Source organism: Grampus griseus (genome assembly GCF_964374135.1).
Source record: "Grampus griseus genome assembly, chromosome: 2".
Lineage (NCBI taxonomy): Eukaryota > Metazoa > Chordata > Mammalia > Artiodactyla > Delphinidae > Grampus > Grampus griseus.
The window spans coordinates 77,203,081-77,229,236 of NC_139018.1; the positions used below are offsets into that span (position 1 = coordinate 77,203,081).

At 45.4% G+C, this 26,156-nt stretch overlaps 1 protein-coding gene across 4 annotated transcripts in view; it reads right to left on the minus strand.

Moving 5' to 3' along the window:
• Nucleotides 1-26,156, minus strand: part of RYR3 (ryanodine receptor 3) — a 551,722-nt gene that overhangs the window by 62,532 nt on the left and 463,034 nt on the right. For all 4 annotated transcript variants that reach the window (XM_082647182.1, XM_082647181.1, XM_082647183.1 and 1 more), the window contains exons 61-67: nucleotides 23,832-23,881; nucleotides 23,378-23,438; nucleotides 21,243-21,481; nucleotides 19,812-19,893; nucleotides 10,875-11,005; nucleotides 4,440-4,760; nucleotides 1,968-2,208 (exon numbers count right to left, since the gene is read on the minus strand). In XM_082647182.1, the coding sequence (XP_082503308.1) occupies nucleotides 1,968-2,208; nucleotides 4,440-4,760; nucleotides 10,875-11,005; nucleotides 19,812-19,893; nucleotides 21,243-21,481; nucleotides 23,378-23,438; nucleotides 23,832-23,881 (1,125 nt within the window). The remainder of the gene's footprint in view (nucleotides 1-1,967; nucleotides 2,209-4,439; nucleotides 4,761-10,874; nucleotides 11,006-19,811; nucleotides 19,894-21,242; nucleotides 21,482-23,377; nucleotides 23,439-23,831; nucleotides 23,882-26,156) is intronic.

The following is a 26,156-nucleotide window of genomic DNA, read 5'->3' on the forward strand; positions in this document are numbered from 1 at the left end:
CTTCCCTGGTCCACCTGCTCTCCCACTCTCCCTGGGCGCTGCCTCCTTCCTCCTCAAACCTCCAAGCACCTTCTCTATCTTAAAAACTCTCCTCTTGGGCCTACTTCTTCCCCCAGCTAGCAGCCCGTTTCTCTGTTCCCCTTTAGAGTAAAACTCCTTGAATAAGTTGTCTGTACTGCTATCTCCAAGTCCTTTTCTCCCATTCTCTTCCAACCTACTCCAAAGAGGTCCTCATCTCCATCGCTCCATTGAAGCTGCTCTTGTCAAGGTCACCAACAACCTTCATTCATCATTCTTCCCTCCTGGAAATCCCTTGTGAAGTTGGCATCCAGGACACAACATTCTGTTGGTTTCCTCCTGTCTCACTGGTGGCTCCCTCTCAGTTTCACTCACGGGTTCCTTCCCCTCTGCCTGACCTGAGCACATGGGCTCAGTCCTTAGAACTCTTCTCTCTCCCTCTCAAGCCTTTACTTATCTCATCCAGTCTCATGTCGCTCAAAGACCACATATCAACGTATGGATGACTCTCAAACTCTCATGTCTACACCAGACCTCCCTCCTGAACTCTGGACTCATATATTCAACCGCCCACTCAACACTTTCATTTTTGTATTGAAGAGGAAGCTCAAATTTAACACGACTGAAAGTGATATCCTGATCTTGCCCTAAAAAAACTTCTGTATCCACAATCCTCCCCAACTCAACTGCTGGGAACTCCATCCTTCCATTTGCCCAGAATCATCTTTGACTCCCCTCTTTTCTCTTATTCCCAATCTGCAGTCCCAAGGGCTCTACCTTTAACACAGGCCCAGAATCTGACATCTTCTGTCAACCTTCATTGCTACCAGCCTGGTCCCAGCCATCACCAACTCTTTGTTTTTTTCTTTTTAATTATGGTAAAATATACGTAACATAAAATTACTCATTAGCAACATTTAGTACGACCATCACTCCTAGTTTCAGAACATTTTCAGGACTCTGAAAGGAAACCCCAGCCCCATCCTCTGCCCCAGTCCTGGCACCACTCGTCTGCTCTGCACCCTCAGCTCTTGACTGGGTCACCGTGAGCCTCTCGGCCGGTCTGCTCACTTCCTTATTTGCCCTGATCCCTCACCACAGCGGTCAAAGACTGAGTCAGATCACATCACAGCTTATCTTGAAACCTGCACCAAATGCTCATCTCGCTCGGCCCCGTGGAGAGAAGATGGCTTCTCGGACGTCTCCTCCTGCTTTCCTGGCCCCTCACTCTTCTCCAGTTGTACTGGCCTCCTCGTGATGCCCTGAACATCCCAACGCACACCCCTTCCTCGGGGCTTGCACCAGATGTTTCCTTTTCCTGGGAACATAACCCTTCCCCAGACCTGCACGGTTCCCGACCTCACCTCCTTTGGGTCAGTGTTCAAATGTCGCTTTCTCAGTTAACATTCTTTTAAAACTGCCACCCTGGCACTCTTAATTCCCTTTACTTTGCTTGTATAATTTACTTAGATAAGTAAATTATAAGTAAAGTGTATAAGTAGATCTATAAGTGTATAAGTAAGTATATTGTAAACATGCAAGTATTTGTTTCGCTTATTGTCTGCCTGCCCCACTCTCCTGCCGGAATGAAAGCTCCCTGGGCCAACAGCTCTTTCTGTTTTGTTCTCTCTTGTCCCCTAATGCCTACAACAGTGCCTGACACCCAGTCGGTAATGTCTGTTGAATGAATGTGTGACAGAGCAGCAGAGGGGCAGAAGTGGGTCGCTGCTGCCCTTATTCGACTAACTCCCTCTTCCCTGTGGTGGCCTGTGAAGGTGGAAGGGGTGGCCATGCCACTGCTCATGTAGAATCACTGCCCAGAGGTCCCACACTGGGGATTCTGTGGGGGAGGGGCACTGGCGGTGGCAGCTGTGACCTCCCTCTCTCACCTGTAACAAAACCCAATACCGTCTCTCCATCCTGGGGACTTGCCTAGGCCTCCTCCGTACCTGTTGTTGTCCACATAGCGGATCAGCATGGGGTAGAAGGCATAGAGGTCTCTGCAGAGGACGGCAAACTCGTCCAGAATGAGGAGCTCTGCCTCCTGGGCGTCCCCTTTGCTGTCGGCTTTCAGCTGCTCCTCTTCCTGCACGGTCTTCACAGCCTTCTTCTTCAGCTTCTCCAGAGTTGGGATGAAGTGGCTTCTTAGCAGGTCCGCCCTGGCTTTGCCGATGATTGGCTGGGCATACACTGTGTTTGCAAACAAAGGGCCTCCCCCTCATTTTGCATGTTATGACAATCGATGAAAGGAAAGAAGGGATACTCAAAGGTGAGGCTGCGAAAAGCCGTCAACTCAGGATAGCACTTGCCCTTCCATCTCGTGAAGCCTCAGTTGCTGGGGGTGGGGGTGGAGCTACAGGAGAAGGTCTCTATTCCTGTTCTGCTTCTCTAGGCCACGGGGAAACCTTGCCACCCTTTAACTTTTCACGTATGGTGTTTGCTATACCTCTGAGCTCCTCATAACAGGCTATCTTGTTTCATTTTAGAGTACATTCACGTTGGTTTTGGCTCACTAGCGAGATTATAAGCCTTTTATTCATAATAACCAACACTGTGCTGTGTCAAGAGTAGGCACTCAATACTACGTTTTCTGGTTTATAGAAAAATCTCTTGTTAAAAACATATGGACCCAACCACAGTTCTCAGCCCCCAGGACTTGAGAACTGCCAACCTACTGCCTGGGGACTCCTCTGGGCCCTGAGAAAAGCAGAGAAACTACTATCATCTATAATAAACTGAGAGGCAGACTGGGGTCGCCACTAGAAGTCGATGAGCAGAAACAAGCAATCAGTGGGACCTGGGACTATGGTTCCAGCCTTCTTGAAGAGAAAGATAAAACTTACATGTCTCATCGAGTTTCTTAAATGGAATATCCTATGGGTCTAATCCATAATAAAGATGAGAATCAGAGTAATTATTTAAAGATAAGTGAAATAAAATTCTCAAGAGTCATGAACCATTCACAAAGTGCATTGATGCGTGTTTTGTGTATTTCAAAGGTTCTTTCACGTAGGGCGTTTCGACTAGAAACAGCCTATAATCCAGCACTTTTTCTTTTTAATCTCACTTGACCTTATTTTTTGCTTTCATACGTACGGCTGTTTTAGAACGAGAAGGCGAAAGCAGTTCTCTGCTGAGAAGCATTGACCAACAGGTGGAAGCTTCACGTTTCACACTCCAGCCTTCACCGGGCTGCGTTTCTGCTCTGGATCTGGAATCGGAACGGCTGTTCCAGATATGGCTGATGTGAGGTTGCTATTTAAAATGGACTCTGTTCAGGCACCAGGAATGAAGCGGCCTAACTGAATGAGATATGGGTTCACCTGTGAAATAACAGGTCCCGTTCAGTTCCCATCAGGGTGCTGTGACATCTCTCCACTGCACCTCTGGGGAAGCTAAGGGAGTCCATCCTTCCATTACCTTCCTTCCCTTAATCCAGATTTAGAAATTAGAGCTCCTCAACAAATTGCCTTAGGGTTAACAATATTCCTGGGCTACTAGGTAAGAAAGGAATGCCAACTTTATCTACTCATATGTTCCCAGAGGTCTATACTGTCTAGGAGCCATCAGTACCCGAAGTATTTATAATTTCAAGTTCATTTCAGAGACAGGAAGGCGGCAGAAGTTTTCCTCCTTGGAATATCTACTCATTTGTCCGGGAAGCTAATAGCTACCACTGATCCCACCGCTGTGTTTTATGGTTAGGAGATTGTAGGGGTGAAACAGCTATGGTCCATGAAAACCGCAGGTCCATCAAAGGCAATGACTTTGCTTTAGCTTCTGTCTTCTCAACTCTACTCTGACAGAGGACACTAAAATACTCATGGTTTCCTGACTGTGGAAAGTGTGGTTACTTATTTTCCAAGGCTCTCCTCTTTTGGAGTTGTTTCAGGAGCAGAAAATCAGCTAACAACATTCATTAAGAGCCTACTGCATGCAAGGAGGAATACAAGACAAGACGGAACTCCTAGTGAGGCTACTGTGAACCTAAGTTAGAGAGCGTCTTAGGAAGCATAATGTGAAATACAAATGCTAGAAACTTACAGTACAGCCCAGATGGGAGTGAGTTTTGTACGTGTGGAAAACACGCAGGATCACTTACCGAGAAAATATGGACAATTATTACTGTAGGAGCAAATGGAATTCTTAAGTACCAAAAGCAAATAAGCAATGATCATGGGAGTTGGGTAGAGTTTATCAAGAAGGGCTTCCTGGAGATTCGAGGGACCTGGATTAGTTGGGGAGTTAGGCAGGAGCATTTGCTCCAGGAAGCTCTACAGGGGAATAAGTCAATTCTTTTCACTGTTAAATAACTAAGTGCAGGGAGGGGGAATAGCTTAAAGATAGACTAAGAGAAGGAAAGAGAGTCCAGGCGTCTTGGTGCTGGGGCCGGGGCCGGGGAGGAAAGGCATGTGTGGTACCTGCAATGCGCTTCATCCAGGAGGCCTCATCGATGCCCAGGTTGTTGTTGATGATTTTCAGAATGTTGCCCAGGATGACACTGAGGTGTTCAGAGGTGACCTTGGTGCACCAGGGCCCTGTGCTGGGGGGCAGGTGCTCAGGCCCCCGCTCCCACCAGTAGGACAGGTAGTTGCAGAGCATGGGCAAGATCACCTCGATGACGTGGGGCATCTCCGTGTACCGGGCCCCTGACTCGGCCAGGTCGTTGATTTCCTTCATCAGGCCTTCCAGCTGGGGGATGTCAGGGCACATCTCCTCCACCGTGTCTGGCATCCCCAGAACTGACCGAGAGGGCACAGGAAGAATAAAGGGACAGTAATTCAAAAGCACAAATAGTGCGACCTTCTCTCTCTCTGTCCACCCCTCCTTTGGTCTTTAGACATAATTTTCCACCCCAGAACCTCAAACAGGTCAGCTCCGGATACAGGGGAGCTTTTGCTCTCCTGCTGCCTTTGTAAAGACTGAAGCTTCCAGAGGCTGGGTTATCTTCTAGATGTCATATTCAGGTTAGAACACTTAAACTGAATCTTAGAGGAGCATAACAGAGACATGGCCGAGGGACATTTCATAAGACTTCTCTGTGATACAGTCAGTCTCTTGCTTCTCCATCTTGGCCTCAGTGCATGCAGGAAAGGCAGGGCTAGGAGAAAAGCAACCCATCGGTGTTGAGTTGCCAATTTGTGGTTGGGTCACCTGGATCATGTCTGTACTGTTTCAAAAAGGAAAAAGAAACATCTTGCATCAGAGATTCTTTCAGCTGGACCAGAGACAACACCTTCCATCCAGTTGAAATCTCGGGGAAGAAAGCTTTGCACATACATTGATTTCTGCATTTACAAAAGAAGTTATTGATGACCTGAAGGAACCTTTGCCAAGACCTCTTGTCATTCGCTTAAACCTTTTTGTTTCTGAAGGTTTATGTGCAAGGAATAGTGAATTAGCCCTATCTCTTCCTCACACTGAGTGACTGAGGCCGCTTCACTGAACGAGGACAGACAGGATGAGATGATGACAGCGTTCAACATTAAACGTTGTCAGATACAAGAATAGCAAAAAGAAGAAGCCAAGGGGATATGTGTCTTGTTCTTCTTAAGGCAAAAGACACTCTTTCCCTCCAAGACAGGAGGAGAGACCAGAAACATCCTGAGGTTCCTGACGGGTGAGACGAAAACAAGGGCTCTGAGTGGCAGGGCAGGGCATGGTTGAAAAGAAGCACGAGCCGAAAGCTCTGCAGAGCGTCCATTTATGTCATAGCCCCCAGGGTCCACCTGGGCCTGGGAGGCAGCTCATTGCAGACTCCACCCACAGGCCAAACTTCTCACAGTGGGGCCGAAGCATCAGACACCAGGGGGGCTAGGGAGTCAGAGGAGCAACAGGAAAATGTGGTGCATTTTAGATCCACTAGTGGAGCCTATTAGATCCACTAGAAGATTTGAGGAAATTCTTTTTGATATTAGGAGTAAAGTGTAAAGTTCTCATGAATTTCAAAGGACAAAGCAGAAACTTCAAATAAAATGTGACGTTTAGTGAACTGGGTTGTGCCTGCAGGCCCTTTGCCACGGGGTTACTGCTGGTGTGAAGTCTCTCTCTTTCCTAGATTTTAAGTCCATAGGAATGGAAGTGTTAATGAATAAGAGGCCACAGCAAATTCCTTGGCTTTTAGGAATATTGGCCAATTGAAGGGACTGTCTTGATTTCTGTCATAATTATCCTGCCTGGAGCAGAGATCCAGAATAATCCTGGCTGCCTTGGAGACAGTGAATCGGTAGCTGTTACAAGTGGTTCTAGGAGATGGTGTGCAGCTGCACAGTGATGGACGATTCGGAAGAGCCTCCCTGCTATGGAGCAGGCCCTGTGAGGTGCTAACACCCTTTCCCTAACTGTGATTTTCTGTTAGACACCATCCACTGCCAATGCTGGTCATTTGCAGAGAGCAAGTCCAGCCCGTACCTTGCTGCAGAGCAGCAAGAATCGGGGGTGACATCAACATGGGGGTCTGGGGAGACTCTCACGAACAAAATCGTTGGACACATACAGTGTCAGAATCAATAGGTACGAACAGTACCGTCAAACATTCTACCGTCAAGCTCCGCACACAGAACAATGCCAACTGCCACAGATGCAGCTGAAGTTTACAACTGTTTGTTGTAAAATAATACGTGAGAAGGCTCGGGGCGTGTGTGTGTTTAAATGTCACACAGGGAATACATCATCATGGACGCTTTTTTTTCCTACCTAAGAGAAACACAGAGTTGCTTGCGGTTGCTTCACTGGAGTCATTACAATGACCTTTAAAAGTTATTTATATGTAATTGGTCCTCGAGGGGAAGAAACATTTGTGATTTACGTGTTGTTTTGTTCTTCAAATGCCACATAATAAACCTGCAGAACGAATGCTCCTGAGTTATCTACCTGAAAAACAGCTCAGCTGGGTCCTATTAGAATCAGACACAAGAATGTAAGAGGGGACCATTAGAACACGCTGGCCTTTCATCTGCTAGATCAATGGTTCTCAAAGTGAAATCCTCCCACCAGCAGTGGCAGCATCACCCGGAAACTTGTTAGGACCTTCAGAATCCAGACTTACTGAATTAGAATCTCTAGGGGTAGGACTTGGCATTCTTTAGCAAGCCTTTCGAATGATTCTAATACATGCTAGTGTCTGAGAACCACTGGGAACCACTGAGTTAGATTCCAAAGTAGTATTTTCTTCACCAAGCAGCTCCTCCCTCAAGAAGACAGCATCAGAGAGCACCGTCTCTGTAGTATAGGCAGACAGCTTACATGGAAACTGGACCTCCTTTCTCTCTGGTTGATCTTTCTAATAAGGATTTGGGAAGTAAACTGGCTGGTGAGTAGGATGTTTTGGTCAATCTACTATTCTGATTAATAGACCACTGCCACACATAACCAAAGATTTTATCTAGCGCATAACAGTATTAGACCTTTTCCAGTTTTTGGATGAGTCAGAAAATGCTCCAGGACATTACAAGATAGAAGAGTTCCTAATATGAGTAACTCTGCTGGCAAAACACCAACTGTTAATTAAGAGAGATGCCCAACTGACTGAAGCCTTGATAAATCAGTTCATATTGTATTTCTCAACCAAAGACTCACATCATTTGTCACGTCACATCATCTGTCACATTCCTTTCCCTGCTTCGTCCCTCAGGCCACCTACTTTGTATAATGAATGAAGTCTACCTTCTCAGAGTCCATCAAGCCATCAGTCATTCTCTGGCTGCAGGCAAACCTGGTTATCCCAGAATAAATATTCGCGTACACTCTACTTTTCAACAGCCATACACATGGTCAGCATTCAGTCTTTGTTGATTCATTTTTTTTTTTTTAAGATTTGATTTTATTTATTTTTGGCTGCCTTGGGTCTTTGTTGCTCTGCACGGGCTTTCTCTAGTTCCGGTGAGCGGGGTCTACTCTTCCTTGCGGTATGCGGGCTTCTCATTGCTGTGGAGCATGGGCTCTAGATGGGCGGGCTTCAGTATTGTGGCGTGTGGGCTCAGTAGCTGTGGCTCGCAGGCTCTAGAGTGCAGGCTCAGTAGTTGTGGCGCACAGGCTTACCTCTGGGAGCTCAAGAGCAGAGTAGGTCTCTCTCTTTCCCAAGGTGCAAGCTCTATACGTTGGTGATACACAGACAGAGACACACTTTTTCTTGAATCACAGTTGGAGCAGAATAAACGTATACGTATCCAGCACTGTCATGACTGGACCCATGTCCCTCTGGAGTTGGGGAGCAACATTTTTGCTGGCTTTTGCTTACAGATGTCACAGCCCTTCCTCAACATTGCCAAAGCCTGCTCAGTTGTTCAGCTCCTACTTTAGCTGCAAGATGTGACTCATTCGGAATCATGAGATGGCAGAGAAAAACAAGGTTGGAACTATATTTTTCCTAGTCCATGAAAGAGGAGGAAGGGTGAGATGAGGCTAAGGAGGTTGGGGAATTAACTGAGAGACTTTGGAACGTGGAGGCATCTTGGCGATGCTTCTCCCTCGACGAGCTCTGAGAACACTAGTCTCTGCTGTATTCTAGTTCAGGAAGAGAACTTTAAACAGTCTTGTCTAAATTGTCCTGGTCATCCTTTCTGGGGCTCATGTGCTTCTTTTATCTGAAGTAATAAAAGCAAGTGAGAATAAAGCCACCAAGGCTTGTTAGTACTCTGGATCCTTAGACGGAAAGAAGAGTGGTGACAGAGAAGAGTGTAACAGGAACCTTTCCTCTCCTAGAACCCTTAGGACCCATGAGAGCTTGAAAAGGGGGCTTGAACCATGTGGAATGGATGCACAGTCTAGTCACCTGCTGGTACCGTGCATCAATATTTTAAGAAAATATGGGTTCTGAATAGGACAGGTTCTGGTTAGAAATCGTTTACTATGATTTTTTGGGGTCTGTTTTTCTTAATATTGATCAGACCCACGGTGCGGTAATTTTTGCTTCATGTCGCATCAAATCATTGTAGCTCTTTCCCGTTGGAGTCCAAGCTTCCTTCAAGGTTCCTGCTGGAAGCTCCTCTGTTCTAATCCATTGCCATTCAGCAGGATCACAATTCATCCATACGTGGGGACTCTCTCTTCTACCCTCCAGAAGCAGCTTTACCACCTGCCTTGGATTCCAGTTCTAGGTTATCCTAGAACAGGGGGTGGGAAAACTTTTCCTATAAAGGGGTCAGACAGTAAATATGTTAGCCATTGCAGGCCCAACAGTCTTTGCTGCCACTACTCAATGGTGTCACTGCAGTTGAAGGGGAACAGAATGGGCCACCCCCAAATACGCCCCTTTGGCAGAGGGGTTACTTTGAGCTGATTAGTTTTAAGAAACTGCAGACCCAGGAGAGTGTCTGAAAACAGAGTTACTCTTTTGTAAGGAAAATCTGCATTTATAAGGAAAGTTCACCTTAGATACAAGTGCCTGTACCAGAAGAGAGCTCTTGCCCAAGATCACTTTTTCATCTGAAACACTCATGTGCGTGGCAGGGCAAACTGTTTACCAAACCCTTCCTCTTCTCACTTTCCCATGAATGGCTACCCCCTTTGAAGCCTCGACTCCTAACCCTTTCCTTAGATCAGGATGGTGTATAAGCCTCAATTATTGGGCTGGTTTTGAGCCTCATATCTTTGTGGGGCTCCCTTATGTACACATAGGTACATAAGTAAAAGTCTGTCTTTCTCCTGTCATTCTGTCTTTTTTTAGTGGGGGGTTCTCGGCCAAGAATGATGAAGGGTAGAGGGAAAATTATTTTTCCTCCCCTACACAGTGCTAAAGCAGCTGCAGACCACATGTAAATGAGTGGGTGTGGCCATGTTCTAATAAAACACCATCTACAAAAATCAGCAGCGGGCCAGATGAGGCCCGTGGCCAGAGTTTGCCAACCACTGTTCTAGAACTCAGTGCATCAACACTCCTGTCAAATTCTCTTTCTTGTAGAATTTCAGTTCCTTCTTGTGTTTTTCTCTGCTTCATTTTCCCCGAAGATGGAGAACACGTGGTTATCATCCTTGGAAACACGGCCTGTCTGTGGACCTGAAGAGTGTAACGAGGGTTTCCCTGGTGGCGCAGTGGTTGAGGGTCCGCCTGCCGATGCAGGGGACACGGGTTTGTGCCCCGGTCTGGGAAGACCCCACATGCCGCGGGGCAGCTGGGCCCGTGAGCCATGGCCGCTGAGCCTGCGCGTCCGGAGCCTGTGCTCCGCAACGGGAGAGGCCACAACAGTGAGAGGCCCGCATACCGCAAAAACAAAACAAAACAAAAAAAACCTGCCAAATTGTTAGGGGCTTCCCTGGTGGCGCAGTGGTTGAGAGTCCGCCTGCCGATGCAGGGGACGCGGGTTCGTGCCCCGGTCCGGGAAGATCCCACATGCCACGGAGCGGCTGGGCCCGTGAGCCATGGCCGCTGAGCCTGCGCATCCGGAGCCTGTGCTCCGCAACGGAGAGGCCACGACAGTGAGAGGCCCGCGTACCGCAAAAAAAAAAAAAAAAAAAAAGTGTAACGAGGTTATTAGTGCAGCTGTGCCCCTCCCACTGACACTCTGGAGAGGAACTGTAAAGGGCAGTCATATCCCCAGGTGCAGAAAGAGAACGGAGACCAGGGAAGACAGGAGAACCTGAATTTTTAGGAATCAAGGGATTTAGAAATCAACTACACTGTCTCCTCATTTTACAGAAGATGAAACCAAAGTCTAGCGCTAACAAAGTACCTGCCTGTGCCCACTTTTCCAGCAAGATGGAGACGTGCCACACGGTGCCAGTTCTGACCTCCCGGCCCCTCCCAGACCACGTGAACCAGCCACAGTGCTGCAGGCTGCCGTCCCTGCCTGCGTGGCCTTCCCTCCCGCTGCTTTCTTCAAGCACATCAGTGATGACCTCTGTGGGATGATACTTACTAGACCTCTCCCTGGGGGTTTTGGCGTTGAAGACTGACAGTGGGTTGTAGCAGTCAAGGGTGGGCTCCAGGAATGCCACTGGTATGGCACCTGCCAGTGAGGCCAGGCATTCTCCGAGGGCAGGACGTTGCCTGGAAACAAAGAAGTCCATTTAGAAGTGGTGACAGCCCCATGCTGGCCCCATGCATTGGTGGGCCACTTCCCCATAGATGGCTCCCCTGGACAGCCTGGGGCCCAGGCTCAGCAAGGTTGCATGCTCTTCCCCCTCCCTCACCTTTCTCTGGACACTAACCAACGGTTTACAATGGTCTCACTCCCTGGTACCTAGTTCTTAAGCAACTAAGGTGATATAATACACTGTGTAGCTTTGCTCTTCTCTCCCAGCATCTCTGAGGGCAAGTTTTGCTGGCATCCAAATTGAATCGGATCTTCCTGGTTCCCAGAATGTTTTGAAATCTTCTGTGTAATTTGTCTGTGTCTGTTCCCTGTGACTGGAGCTTGTGTCCACCAGTGGGAACAGTAGATAATGGGCCAAAAGCACCAATAAGGCACAAAACTAAAAGCCTGCTTTGCGAGAGAAACGACACGTCCTAAAACACATTGCTTGATTTGACGAAAGAGCTCTAACACCTATTACTTCTCTTTTTTTCCACAAACATTTGTGTGTCCACCATGTATTAAGCTCTGGGTTTTAAGTCCTTCTGTGAAACAAGCAATCAGTCAAAAACAAAATGCTGGACTTCCCTGGTGGCGCAGTGGTTGAGAGTCCGCCTGCCGATGCAGGGGACGCGGGTTCGTGCCCCGGTCCGGGAAGATCCCACATGCCGCGGAGCGGCTGGGCCCGTGAGCCATGGCTGCTAAGCCTGCGCATCCGGAGCCTGTGCTCCGCAACGGGAGAGGCCACAACAGTGAGAGGCCCGTGTACCACAAAAAAAACAAAAAACAAACCAAAAAAACCCCAAAATGCTTGGGATTCCTAGTTCAGATTTGTATCGGATTGGCCAAAAACCCGAACGAACTCTTTGGCCAACCCAATCGTTCTCCGGCTAAGAGGCGTTGTGCTCCTTGCAGGATAACCGAGGCTGCAAGAATAACTGAGGGGAACCAGCCCACCAGCTGGTCAAAGCAGAGCTAGTACTGAAATAGTGCTTCCCCCTCACAGACCTGGGCTTAGCCTTGGAGTTGTACTTTCTAACCCCGCAGGTCCTTTCTGCTAGTGAGATGACACAGTGACAGTGCTGGCTAGAAGGGCCCCATATGGGGACTGACATCTGTTGCTTTCTGATGAATGGGAGACCAGAGCCATCCGGTTTCCACCCATCAATATCTTTTCTCTGCCACTCACTGGCATTCAATCACAGACAGACTACATGCCCGCCTTGTGAGTTACACAAGTGATGTCAGTTTCCAAACAAGGGGAAAAATTTCTTCCAATAAACCAATAACGTGAGTCCTTTGTTAGACTGTGATACAAAGATAGCCAGTGGAAAATGCAGACAGTAGGTCGATAATGAAGAGTTGGAAGGGCTTACAGGGTTCAGGCTTACAGGGTTGCTGCCTTCCTCTGTGACTGATCAACTCAAACTGAGCGTGGATACTGTGTATGTGAAGCCCAGTAGCAGAAGCTTTGGGAGTGGAGGGTGTCAGGCTGCATCTTGGGGGATGTTACAGAATCATCATGGAGAAAACCGCCAGCTAGAGAGGGCACACTTGGAGCCAAGAGCTAACAACCTACTACTGCAATTCTGTGGAAACAGGAAGGCATTCAGTTCTCAGGGTTCCCTTCAGCTCCCACCAAAACCCAAACCCAAGACCGCGTTAACTGCCCTTCACTATGACAACAGTCAACAATTCCAGCAGCACCAAGAGAAAGAATGTCAAAGCTGCAGGGTCTCTGGATGGGATAACAAGCATTTACTATGGGGCAAGGCAGGGGGCTGGCTAGGGGAGTCACTGTTTACTGAGGGGTGAGCGAGGTAGTCCTAACCTTGGCCTTTGGCTTCCAGGTGGTGAAATGAATGCGGGAAGGAAACATAGAACCCTGATGCAGTATGACAAAATAACACGTCTTTATGGTCTAATTATAAGGATTAAAATCAACCTGCAACTTCATTATAGCACACAGGAAGATACACATTTGAGCTGGATTAAAAATGTGATCTTAACTCGTCCTGAAAAACTGACTTGACAGGACTATCTGGGGTAGAATCAGAATCTGCAGGGGGCTAGCCTGGGGGTCCACAGAACTGTTCTGCTTGAGATGCCAGAGGAATCTACTGGACCAGAGAGAGGAAGGAGGGAGAGGGTGCGTGAGTGAATCGGTAGAAAGCTGTGTATCCCTTGGAATTCCCACACAATCTTAGCCAAGTTAGCAAACTTATGAAAAATGAGATCTTTTCATTACTTTCAAAGACAATTAATATATATGGTTTTATTCCTTATCTTGTATCTTCTTCTTGGGCTCAGCTTTTAGGGGACCAGCTGACACCTTATTTGGCCATGAAGTATTTGAGCAGATAACTTTCAAATTAGCCTCTAGCAAGCAAGAATGCCCTCAACCGGACAAGCAGCTCTCAGCTAACAGCACAGCCTTGTCCTTCCGTGGAAGGTCTGACTGTTAACTCGCCCCATCCAGGTCTGCTCTGGAGACAGAGCAGCAGCCCCCCTGGGCCCTGTGTGTGCTGCCCGGCTCCATTTGGAGGCTGCATCAGTGGTGGAGGGAGAAAGCAGGGGAGGCAGTGGGGCTGTGGAGACCGCAGAGACCAGGCCTCCTCTCTGGGAAGCTTTGCAAAGCTGCTTCACCTCTGAGCAGGCCCCGGCCAGGCCTGTTCTCCCACCTCCCCTTCTCTCCACCTCTTCTTCCCCCATCCCCTCCCTTCTTTGCTACGCTCACGGTGGTGGTGGAGAGGCATGAGAAGAGGCCAACATCCTCAGGGACAGCTGAGCAGAGTGAGGGCCTGTACGCATCAAACATGAGGACACACAGGGGCTGTTTTTTCAGTCAACATTCTCTCCATTTTAACCAACCCCAGGGGCCAGCCAGTGAGGAGAGATACCCCATTTCCTCTCATTAGTCTTGCCTTTTGAGGAGGAAAAGGAAATAAAGAGTTAAATTACGAAAGGAAAGAAATACCATAGAGAGAGCTTTGAGTAAGGAAAAAAATCTGGGTGAAAATCAGGGATGACCAGGGGTAATATCAAATTTGAGAGCAAATTTTACTTGGCCCAGGGAGGGGAACCTTGGAAACAGCTGGTCCTGGGTTGTCTTGGTACTAAACCCATTATTCCTTCCTTTCTCTTTCTCTCACCAAAATGAAAAGTTGTGATCTCCTGAAAGTGGACTTATAGGAAGTTCATCTGATAAAAGGCAATCCTTGGAGCAAAAGACAGTTCTCTAGTGCTCTGCTGATTCCCTGACTCAAAGGAGAGGGACAAGTATAATATTAATTACTGACAAACTGCGTCTCTACAAGCCCACCACACTGGCATTTTCTAGTCTGGAGCACACAGTGACGCTAATCAGTTGTGAGGGAGAAACAACGGTTCTCCTGGCCTCGCTGTTAGAAGTTCTGTAAAAGTAAAGCCCAGAAGTCTTTCAATTAATGTTCCTGGCTGTGAAATACCAGAGTGAATGACCTTGGTCTCCAGGTCCAAGGGGGACTGAGCCTGGCAAAGGCCTGCTGTTAAAATGCTTCTCTGATCATTAGTGCCCCCCCCAGGGGGCAGTGTGGGTATAGACCAGGCAGAGCAAGGGCTACAGAAACAGTTCCATGGCGACTCAAGGATCTACTGGAAGAGTTTATCAGTGGATAGAGAAACTCACTCTCCTCCTACCCACCCACCCCCTGCCTTAGCTCTTATTGCCTAGAACAGTATTTTTCATATAATAGTACTTGGTCAATGCTGACAGACTGAAGACGGTTCAATTTACTTTTTTTTAGTTGAAGTATAGTTGATTTACAATGTAACAGGTGTGAAGCAAAGTGATTTGGTGTATGTGTGTGTATATATTCTTTTTCAGATTTGTTTCCACTATAGGTTACTACAAGATATTGAATATAGTTCCCTGTGCTCTACAGTAGGTCTTTGTTGTTTATCTATGTTATATATAGTGGTGTGTATCTGTTAATCCCAAATTCCTAATTTATCCCTCCCTTCCTGCTTTTCACTTTGGTTCAATTTGTATTTCAGTTCTTGTTACTTCCTAAGTTGACCTCTCAATTTTATTTCCATGGACTGGGACCTTGCTTCTCAACGGTCTATCATCTGGGACACAGGCAGAGACAAAGTCATCATGGTAATAATAATTATGCCTGCACATATCTGGTGCTTTGCAATTTTGAAAGTTCCTTCATGTAAATTCCAGAGGATGCTAAGGAGAGGAAGCAACACGTAGCACAGGGGCAGAAAGTGGAGGCAGAGCAAGGTTCTAGACAGAAATACTAGTAATCTCAGTGGTTTAGGGAAAGCCATGCTTGATCAGAACAAAACTGGTCAAAGGGGGCAAAGCAGGAAGGAAGATATAAACATTTCTAAAGTGTGAAGGCAAAAATAAAGTTTTAATTTGAAATAAAATGGAGAGTCAATGCTCAATGCAGTTAATTACAAAACTTAGTTTTCTTGATGCACCCCCATCAAATGCTCTATCAATTAATCAAAGTATATCCAGATTAAAGAATGTTAAGTATTCTCCATGTTTAAATACACGAAAGCCTTTACCCTACCCTGAAATTCTGTATCTGAAAACTTTGCTTGTCAGTGACCATCTCAGTATTGCCTCAATTAGAAAATATCCCGAAAGAGGTCTCCACTCTGTTTCAATGACGTTTTCCTTCTCACAGTCAACACTATCACTGAGGTGTCCGGATCTTTTCTATGCACAATGCACTCAAGCTATATTGAGTGGTTCCTTTGCAACCCTAGAGACATTCATTAGCCAAAGAAACTTCAGTAAAAGGTGGTAGAGAAATGGTGGGTTTCGTTATATTGGGTTGGCCAAAAAGTTCATTTGGGTTTTTCCATAACATCTTACAGAAAAGCTGGAACAAACTTTTTGGCCAAGCCAATACTTTCCTCCCTAAAACCCACAAGAGCTGGGGAAAAATTTGGGAAGAAATTTAGATCTGTGCTGAAATTAGAAAATGTGTGATAACTTCATACTGCAAAGTATGGACCAAATCAAGTGAAGATGCTGAAACTGAAACATTCTTTCAAGACCTACAGCAGAGTGTAGACATCATTGGAAGTAAATATGGGGGTTTTGAGGAGCCCAGGAAAGGAGTTTTGCTTGAAACAATGAGACTTAAGGGTGTGAGCAGGCCCTGGGAGACCTGTTGGACGTGTGTGGGACTCAGGTTCCATCCTGCAGAGTGGCAGGCAGGACCAGAGTAGGAAGGAGTGTGCATGCCATCTGCCACAACTATGACCTGGACGCCTGGCCTGGAGAACCAGTGGAGGTGAGGTAGAGTGAAAGAGTGAGAAGTAGCCTGTTTTGTAGCTGCTGCCTCAACTCCTCTAAAGCAGAGAAGAAACATACATTAAATCATTAAGCAAAAGGCCTATTCTATAGGATGCACCAGGAATTTCACCAACCTCTCATCTGCACCAGCTGTTTACTCTGGTTGAGGAAGGACACCAAAGGATAAGGGTGGATGACTCCTAGGGCTAAAGGCACTGCTGATACGGTGAGAAAGAGTTCTCAGTCAGCTTCTAGGTTTTGAAGCTGCCTGATGTTTCAGCCCTGTCCACTCTCCTCCGCCGAACACACACACTCGCACACGCATACGTGCGTCATACACACACACGTACTCCTTTCCCTTCTTGAGAACTAGAAATGTACCTAATGACCAAGAAATAGATGAGAAATAGAGTTCAGAGGAAGAATTATCCAGGAAAAACCCAGAAAACTTCTCTCTACCCTCACAGAATATAAGAAGAGATATTAACATGGAGATAGTTTCAGAAAAGAACAATTAGCTAAAAGTTACTGAGGAGAAAATGAGAGATGTGGGAGGTTAAGGAAAAAGCCAATAAATACCCATAATTTCGCCTTTGAACAACAGCTAAGACAAAAAACCCAACAACAATATAATAAAATGAAAGACTCGTTAAATAAACGAGGACCTAATTCTGAAGACGGAGGGGGCATATTAAGTTCTGAGAAGAAGTGCAGGGGCTGATACAGAAAGGACAACCCTGGGAGACGGTAGTAGTGAAGTGAATGAGCTTCAAGACCAAAGAAAGAACCCAGTGAGCAGCAGCTTCTCCCCTCCCACGGCAAAGTCACGTGTGTGGGGAACAAATCACCGGATCCAAGGAACACACACTGTCAGAACACAAAGAAGCAAAGGCTATACACTTCCAAGGAAGGAGAATTATGACCCAAGGATTTTATACCACGGAAACTGTTCACATATAAAGTCAAAGGATGATAGTCCAAAATATGCAAAGACTCAAGAGTAGGGCTCTTACAGAAGCAACTACATATGATGAATCTGGCCAACCAAGAGATAAATCAGGGCTTCCCTGGTGGCGCAGTGGTTGAGGGTCCGCCTGCCCATGCAGAGGACGCGGGTTCATGCCCCGGTCTGGGAAGATCCCACATGCCGCGGAGCGGCTGGACCCGTGAGCCATGGCCGCTGAGCCTGCGCGTCCGGAACCTGTGCTCCGCAACGGGAGAGGCCACAGCAGCGAGAGGCCCGCGTACCGCCAAAAAAAAAAAAAAAGAGATAAACCAAAATAAGAGTTTTGGAATGGGAAAGTCACAGTTCAAAAGGATTGGCTACACACTGAATCATTTAAATACAAACCAAGGTAAACAACTCAAGGAACATTAGTTCTAGAATATTCCAAAATAAAATGTATGTGTTATAAGGAATTACATAGCAAAAAAGGAAAGGTAGAAAGGATAGGAAGTAGCTAGAAATGTAAATGTACTAAACTTGCTAATCTTTTTTAAAGTAGAGAATTAATGATGATTTTATCTAAATGATAAATTAAAAATATGAGTTGTATGATAAAGAAATTCAGTTTTTAGCTTCATCCAACAAGACAAAGTTGCAAAGCAATATTATGATCCAACATGTGTAAGAACTTACACATGTAGAAAACACCTGGAATGGTATACACCAAACTGTTACTAGGTGGGGTGATCTGGGGTGAAGAAAACAGCAGACTTTTAACTTTACATATGTCTGTACTGTTTGATTTCTTTTTTGAATAAGTATGTCTTACTTTCACAATACAAGAGAAAATAAACAAATAAAAGTCATTAATGGTGGCAGCATCACAACTCGAGGATTTTAAATCTTTATGTCCTTAGTTGTTTCATTAACGAATGGAGAGACAACAGGGGCATATTTGATCTAGGGGCTTCTTCAAGCCTGGCTTTCTACCTGTGTGGAGTATAAAACACAGGTACCAATATTCACAGTGCTGTGAGAATATGAATAAAATATAAAAAGTCATATGAAGAAGTCTTTTTCTGGTCTGACATTTCAGAGTTGACCTTTCTTTGAATTTTTTTCTTTTTTAAAAAGAGAATAATGCATAAGCTTTTCAAAAGATTGTATAAAGAAACACATACACATATAGATGTATGTATATACGCACATAGAAACTGACAGAATAAGAAAAGATATTGAGAAAATATTCACAAATGCTTAATGAAAGTAAAGATACCTTCCCTAAGTGAAATTCTGTATTAAACAGAAAAAATTTTATTAAGTTTCTTGTTGATTTGGTATAAAATATGGTTATGACTTTTGTCTGCCCAGTTCCTATTAAAGGATAGAACTATTTATCTATATTTCATGTAAAACAATAAGGAAAGCTACATAACTCTAAGGAATTACGATCATAATCAAAATAAATTAGTCATTAGTCCTCCAGTTGATTTCTTGAACTCTAGAAGCTACTTAAAAGCAGTAATTATGATGACATAGACATTTCTTCAACATTGTTTGGTTATTAGCACATGATTTCAAGTCATCAGTTCTTGAGTTCTTGAAGGAGCCCAAGTCTTGTCTTTACTTTATTGAGAAATTGCAATTAGAATTTATGTAAGTTTCGATGTGAAATGGGGATTTACCATTGGTTTGTTTGTAAAGGTATCATAAACTGAGGAGGCCCATGGAGCATGGATACCAAGGGGATGTTTAGATTAAATAATTTTAAGCACAGATCAAAATCCTTCAGTATCGTTGACTGAAAAGGCAGAAAAGGGAAAAAACGTCTTCCAAGGATAAGACTAAGTCTAGGGTTTGGCTAACACTGTGTTTATCTTCCTGATCTTCCCCGTGGATTTAAACAGAACCACACAACACACGGCATTTGATGGTGAAAAGCAGGCGGTCACCGAAGGCCTCCATCGCTCCAGGCAGAGTAGTGAGTAGAGCAGGAAGCTAAGCACCTCAGCAAATCTGCCTGTTCAGACTCAAGACCATTGAAGAGCATCTCTGCTTTCAAAGTGTGGACTTGTCTAAAACTACAGCTAATGTGACAGCCGAGAATGGTAAAGGTCCAGGGCTGTATCACACAGAAACTCATTAAACACTAAAGCAACCGCCTCACGTCCCTTGAGCTTCTCAGCAAGCTTTAACCACAGGAACTCTGGAGGCTATTTGGAAACTGTGATTATGAAAAAAGAGACATTTCTTCGACATTTTTTTGGCCACCAGCACATGATTTAGCTTGGCTATATTGCTGCTCCAGCCACATACATTCTGCAGCTATCGCCAGGGAAGTCATACATCTCAGAAGCCTCATTAACACATTTTATACTGCTGTAAACATTTCATACCCTAGGCTCAAAATCACCAAGCCATTTCGGTGAGCATTTCGCTTCTGCTGGATTGAAAAGATGCTATTGTTAAATGTTTAAAGACTTAAGTAACACATTCAGCCTGAATGTGTTAGCTTCTTTCGTTCACTAATTACCTTTCAACATAGATGTTCTTTCCTGTCCCAAGGGAGTAGAGGCTGCACAGTATATGGTAGCATGAAATCTGCACGTCACCCACTGAAAAGACCAAACAAGAGCTGTCATTCCTGTTCATCAATCCCAGTGGCCCACCTCCTGCACACAGAAAGGGTCTGCAAACAGAAAACACGTGGTGGCATCACCTAAGAGCCAAAGAGCTCTCTTTCTCTCTTTTTAACAAATATAGCCCCTCTCTACTCAAATGCCAGTTGCTGAACTGGGAGAGGAAACACCAACAGAAAAACACCCTCCATTGAGCTATCCCAATTCCTTTGTAGGACTCCTGACACAGATCACCTTGCTTCTCAGGGAAAGGAATCACTTGACCAATGAGTCCTTCCATATGGGTATTTTTTTCCCCTCCAATAGAGGGAGACTCTGTAATCAAATTTTACCCAGAGCACGATCTCCTTCTTTTGAAAGGAAGAATGCAAGAAATCAAAGAAGTTTGAATGAGCTTTTTGTTCCTTTCTTAGGGAGATATGTACAATGTCCCTACCTCTGCAGAGACAGAGCAAAATTCCTCCTGTCCACCTGTTCCAAGTCCTCTGATGTTTTTCAAAAGGTAGTTCAACTGTATCATGATTTTGCCGTGTTTCCCAAGGGAAGGGCGTGTTTCGCTTAGGAACTTAATGGGCAGGCTACGTGCCTCTATTAACGTATGGAACTCATGATAAGACTGGAACCAATTTAACATAAAGAGAACTAATTTAATTTTTAATTTTGCAACAAGGAAGTGCATTGTGTCCATGACACAGAATAGCGAGTTTGAATGTTCCCCTACCTGTCCCCCTAACCCCATGGAAATAACTGATTTTCCCCGTCGAAGGCTATGGAAGACACAGCCTTGGCTACTGACAACTGGTTAAACTAATTAAATCATGCGCCACCATTTAAAGTGTGAAACTGAAGCTTGGTGGCAGTATAAGAGGGCCGGACATGGTACCAAATGCAAACTGAAAGAAAACCAACCCACTACTGGGTTTCTGGAGGCTTAGACAATGAAATGTTAGCAGCTTCTCTTTGCTCCTGGTATCCAATGAATACATTAAAGCTTCTTTACAGGAAAATTGGTGGTCTGGGAGCAACCTATATCTCTTGCTGGATTTCTCAGATAACCTATTCAAATTAAGTGAGAACACAATGGCTGAGAGCTAAACCAGTGGGTGGGAAAATTCTGGTCCTGAAAAACAGTGGGAAAAGATGAAATATTATATACTCAAATTTGGGCATTTCTTCCCCTCCAAGAGTCTATTACTTCATTTTTAAATCTAAGAAGGGAAAAGTGTGGAAGCGTTATCTCTACTCTGTCCTCAAGGTCAGCCTGAGGGAATGAGCCATCCGTGGCCAGATGCACATGAATGCATGACGGGCAGCAGGTGACTCACAGAGTAAATCCACCCCGAACTGATGCTGGGCCACATGCTCAAAGATGGACTTCAGGATGGGGAGCAGAGCCACCGTGGTGTAGTTTATATTCTGAGAGACGCCTTTCATCTGCGTTCTGGAATGGGTAAACTTGCCGAGCTTCAGGTTTTCTGAAGTCTTCTCTAAGTCTTCGGCTGCATTTTCAAAGAATGCTCGTAACCCGGCCTTCACCAGCTCTGAGCCTGACTTCATGACTGTCCTGTAAGCAAACAATGTTCAAAACCAGAAGCATAATCGGAATCTTTGGCCAACCCCCTTCTTGAGACTGGTGGCTTGCAGTGCAACCCGGGCAGACGTTTGACACCCCACTCACCTGGAAGACACCGAGTCGGGAGAAATGGACAGAGTGGTTATTAGCACCCAGAAAGAAACTGGGATCCACAAGCCCAAAGGGCAGGGGGGTGGGCAGCAACTGGAAGGCATGCTTGATTTGAGGGAATCACTGCTCAACTCTTAGGAAATGGCAGGACGACTTAGAAAGAAACTGATATTGGTCACCTGCTATCTATATAATATTGCAGCTGGCTACATTCTTCTGCAAGTATCTAATTAAAAGGAGGGCGAGGGGAGCTTTTCTTGCAGCTCCACATGGGCTCAGCAACTTTCATAAGGACTAGTTAGAAATATTAGCTCTCCTGTGATGTAGGACCTCTTAGAGAGAGAGAACAGAGAATTAAATCAACTGAAGCTTAGATTTCTATCAGTTTTCAGGGATGTTCTAGCTTGGAGAAGGGGAGTGGAGAAGAGCCAGCCCCTTTTAAAACAGACAGCTTAATCAGACCACCGAAGAAAACATGTGGGAATGGAGATTAGCTATGGGTACCTGGGGCTTTCCCTTAAAAACTATTTTATAAAACTTAGAACTGGAACAAAGCCTACAAGTCATCTATTCTTTTCCATATTTCTACATCTTATTCACAAGATTATGACAGGCTTTCTATAAGGACAGATGCTTTTTATCTACAGCATTTTCATGATAGTCAGCCAGCCAATCAGAAAAATAAAAACAAGGAAATAAAGTCAGTGAGGCTTGCTGTAAGTATTTATGAACCACCCTCCTCAGGTTTTCTCAGGAATGACTACGAAAAAAAACATGCAGGTCGGTGCAGGTCGGTACGTTTAAGAAAGAGGACTCTCTCTTAAGGCATTTTGCATGCTTTTGGGAATAAAGATTCCTCGTCCCAGTTGCATCCCTGGGGTGCTTTGGTCTGGGCGTGAAAATGTTGTGCTGTCGTAATATCTCCACAACATGTTTGTTTCTCTCTGACACTTGAAAATCCCCTTTAACTACCCTTAACTTTTTAAAAAAAAAACATTCTTAGTTTGTAGAGGATTTTCATCATCTGGCCACTCTTTCAGGTTGGTGCCTCTCTTCTGCGTTGGGTTTTGGGATGTGTGTTCTCCTCTCAACTGTGACAGGGGCCCTGCTTAATGAGTGTGTTAAAGAAAACTCCCTGTCAGTTATTTGCACTGCTTCTCTTTTTTATCTCATCAAATAACTTATGTTTATACTACCAGAATATATATATATACACACACACACACACACATACACATATATGTATGTATGTGAAAGAAAAGGAAGACTTCCTTTCTTGTTCAGCCATCTTTCCCATCAGACCCTCAGGTCATGGGCTCGAATCTATCTTTGTCTTTGATCTTCTGGTAATCACATCCCCTCCTTGGCCATTTTGAATTCAGAGTGCTAGGGGCCCCCTCTCCCAGGATTCTTATGGCATTGCCACCCATCAGGCAGCTCTTCCTTTTTCTTTTTTTGTGGAGAATTAGATACGAAGTGGTACTTTGCCACGTTACATATTTTATCTTCTGAAAGATGAACTTCTCGGTAAGAGAAGACAAGAATTGATCAAATGCTCAGCTTTCGGTATCTGCCATGACACTGGCTCTCCATCATGTGAGCTGAGAAACAGAGTGTGCTAACGTCATGGTGGGATCCACCTTTTCCCCATCTTCCCTTTTCTCCCCAGCTCCTGCATAATGGTGACATATCTCCTCTTCAGTACAATAATAAGCAAGGAGAGAGGGCCAGAGAGGGAGTCCTGAGAAACGACTGGAAAATTCTGGGCACACTTACCTTGTGTCAAGTGTCTGAGCTAAGATGTGAAGACAGCTCACCATTGTGGTAGAATCGTTCCCTAAAATCAAAAGTATCACCTGTGACTCCCCAAAGCATTCAGCCTGTCATTTAAACACAATCTTCTCAATAAGTATAAACAGCCCAGCCTTATTAACCACCAGCACACCAAGCGCCAGGCCTCCGTTCGGGGCCAAAGCATTTATCTCTGGCCTGACGCATCGCTTTATGATGGAAGTTAGAGGCAGGGCTTAAGGCATTCATTGGCGTGGAAAATCTGAGCTGTTCAAGGGGGGAGAGAGGGGTTTATCACACTTCAGACCAACTTTCTACGGCACATTTAGGTGACACCTTAGTCCTAAGGCTCAGCTTGCCTGCAGGAGCCACAGATGAAGGCAAAACACAAGTTCAGGATAATTACAGAGGGTGAAGCCTTTAGCAATACTTCTCTTACCAAAGAGGGAAATCCTATGTCGAACAAGAGCAGCGAGTTTGCAGAACAGGCTGAAGCAGAAAAGAATGAAAGTCAGAAAGGGACAGAGATTCAAGGAAGACTCATTTGTACCCCAGCCCTTGGCCCCTGTGCAGTAAAACAAAGTGCCTAGTACAACACCCCGGGAAGATGCACTGTGTTCCCCTCAAAGAATCCTCTGGACCACACTAGGACAACATGTGGTTCCCACTGTCCTGCTGGAGAATCACGAAAGGTACCTTGCAGGCAGAAAACAATCCTTCTGCAGCAAGTACCATGTTTTGCAATGAGCCACCTGTTGCAAACCACCTCTTCCTATAGCGTACTATATGTTGAAAGGTTCATCTGTAGAACATTCATGGATAAACGAGGATTCTGGAAGGAAGCATGGTTTTTCCATTACTGCAGTGGATTGCAAGCCCTTTCTGTAGCCTTCACTCGGGGGAACAGGGTGTGAGGCCTTAGTTAGAGGTACGCAAGATGGTGGGATTGGAAGAAAGTTAAAGGTTCAGGTATGGGCAATACTGTGCTGAACCAGAAACATTTCAAGAAATGGCTTTTCTCTGACATCTCCATTAGCCTATAGGCCTGACTCGGTTGCTGTCCTATCTGTGTCTTTGAAGCTAGGAAATCCCATCTGCTACGCTTTCGTGTTTTTTGACCCTATTCCATGCTTTCACCCATACTGTCTACCATGGAACCCCTAGGAGTCCAGTTGTGCCTTACTGTTTTACTTTCCACAGTGTCTAATAGAGGGCTTTGTGCAGTTAGCAAAGAGCCCATGGATGTTTCTGAACACACTCCTGATAGCCTCTGTCTAGGGGCACTATGGCCATCATTTGACCTGTGTTGCTGAAGGTCTTGGGAGGAGATTCCTCAGAACGCTGACATTACTTGACATCGGCACAACTAGGTAAGAACTTAGCAATCCCTTCAGAAAGCAGTCCTTCCTGGTGGAACAGAAAGAGGGGAAGTAAAATAAAATCACCTGGTACAGGCCATGGGATGCCAAGGTGAGACCTAGCTGAAGTCCTTCCCAAGATCTTCTTAGAAATCATGGGCATCTTGCCCCACACAGGGCAAAAACCTTTAGGGGACAGCTCAAATAGAGAAGAAATCCATCCAAGTGTTGGTGGGGATGAAAACTTGTTCACCTCTAAATGGTTTTCAATGAATACCCTGAGCCTTTCTGGGCTGTCTACTGGACACCACAGCCAAAGTCTCTGCTGCTTAGTCATTTGTTTTTGCAGTGGAAATAAGTTGGAAACACTGGCCTAGAGCTTAAGAGAGCTCAGAGTAAGTTAACAGAAATTTGGCAGCCCGCGAGTGTGAAATTAAATATGAACTGCTGCTTCTTTTCTCTTCCCCGGATGTTTGTTTTTTTTCAGAGTTATGTATCTGATGAAAACTCATGGAGTTGGCGGAGATCCTGGAGGAATATGAGCTCTGTGTTTTAGCTTTCTCGTCTGTAGTCAGCGACTAATCACATGACCCTTTTAGCCTGTAGAATTAGGGGCTGATAAACTCAGCTATTTCTGGCAAAATGCTTCAAAATGAACCCACTCTGTATAAATACAAAATTAACATTTTTCTAACTAAAGCAGATCCTTGGGTTGTTTGATCCTAATATAAACGTGGCTCCCCTTGCTGTCGGAAGTGCTTTCTCAGGTATGTCAAGGCCGGGGCCTGAAACTTCCAAAGGCCCTTTTTTGTTGCCTGTGGGACCCATGATGCAAGCAGAAGCACCGTCCTTCACCCAGAGTTATGAGGGGCCAGAGTCCCCAGGCGCCTCTCTCTCACCTCAGAATTTGAAGGTGATAAATTAAAGAGCTCCCAGGGGAGAGATTCCGGAAAGCACTGGTAAATTGCATCAGATGCAGAAGAGGTGGGGTATGGGCGAAGGCTGGGAACAAGAGGGGTCTGGAGATGTGAGCACGTTCAGTGCCGATATGACCACTTCTATGGGAGGGCAGCGGGCACACTGATGGATCTGAAAGCTATTTGCAAGGCCGATCAGCGAGCTCCAGCTTGCATTCCAGCTGTGACAAATGGTGCCTGGCTGAACAAATGTTACATTTCCATGAATTAATACCCTAAGAAAAACAGATGAAGAGAACAGACACACCTGCCCTCTGTTGGCTTATCTGAGTATCTCACTTGGCTCTCCATTTCCTTAACTTCTTACAAAAAACACCGGTGTGTCATGAAAATATCTAGGAAATCTTGGGTCAGTAACTGATTCTAAGTGTATCTTATTTTGACATCATGCGCTCCTCCCTGCTTAACAAATATTAATGTCAGAAGTAA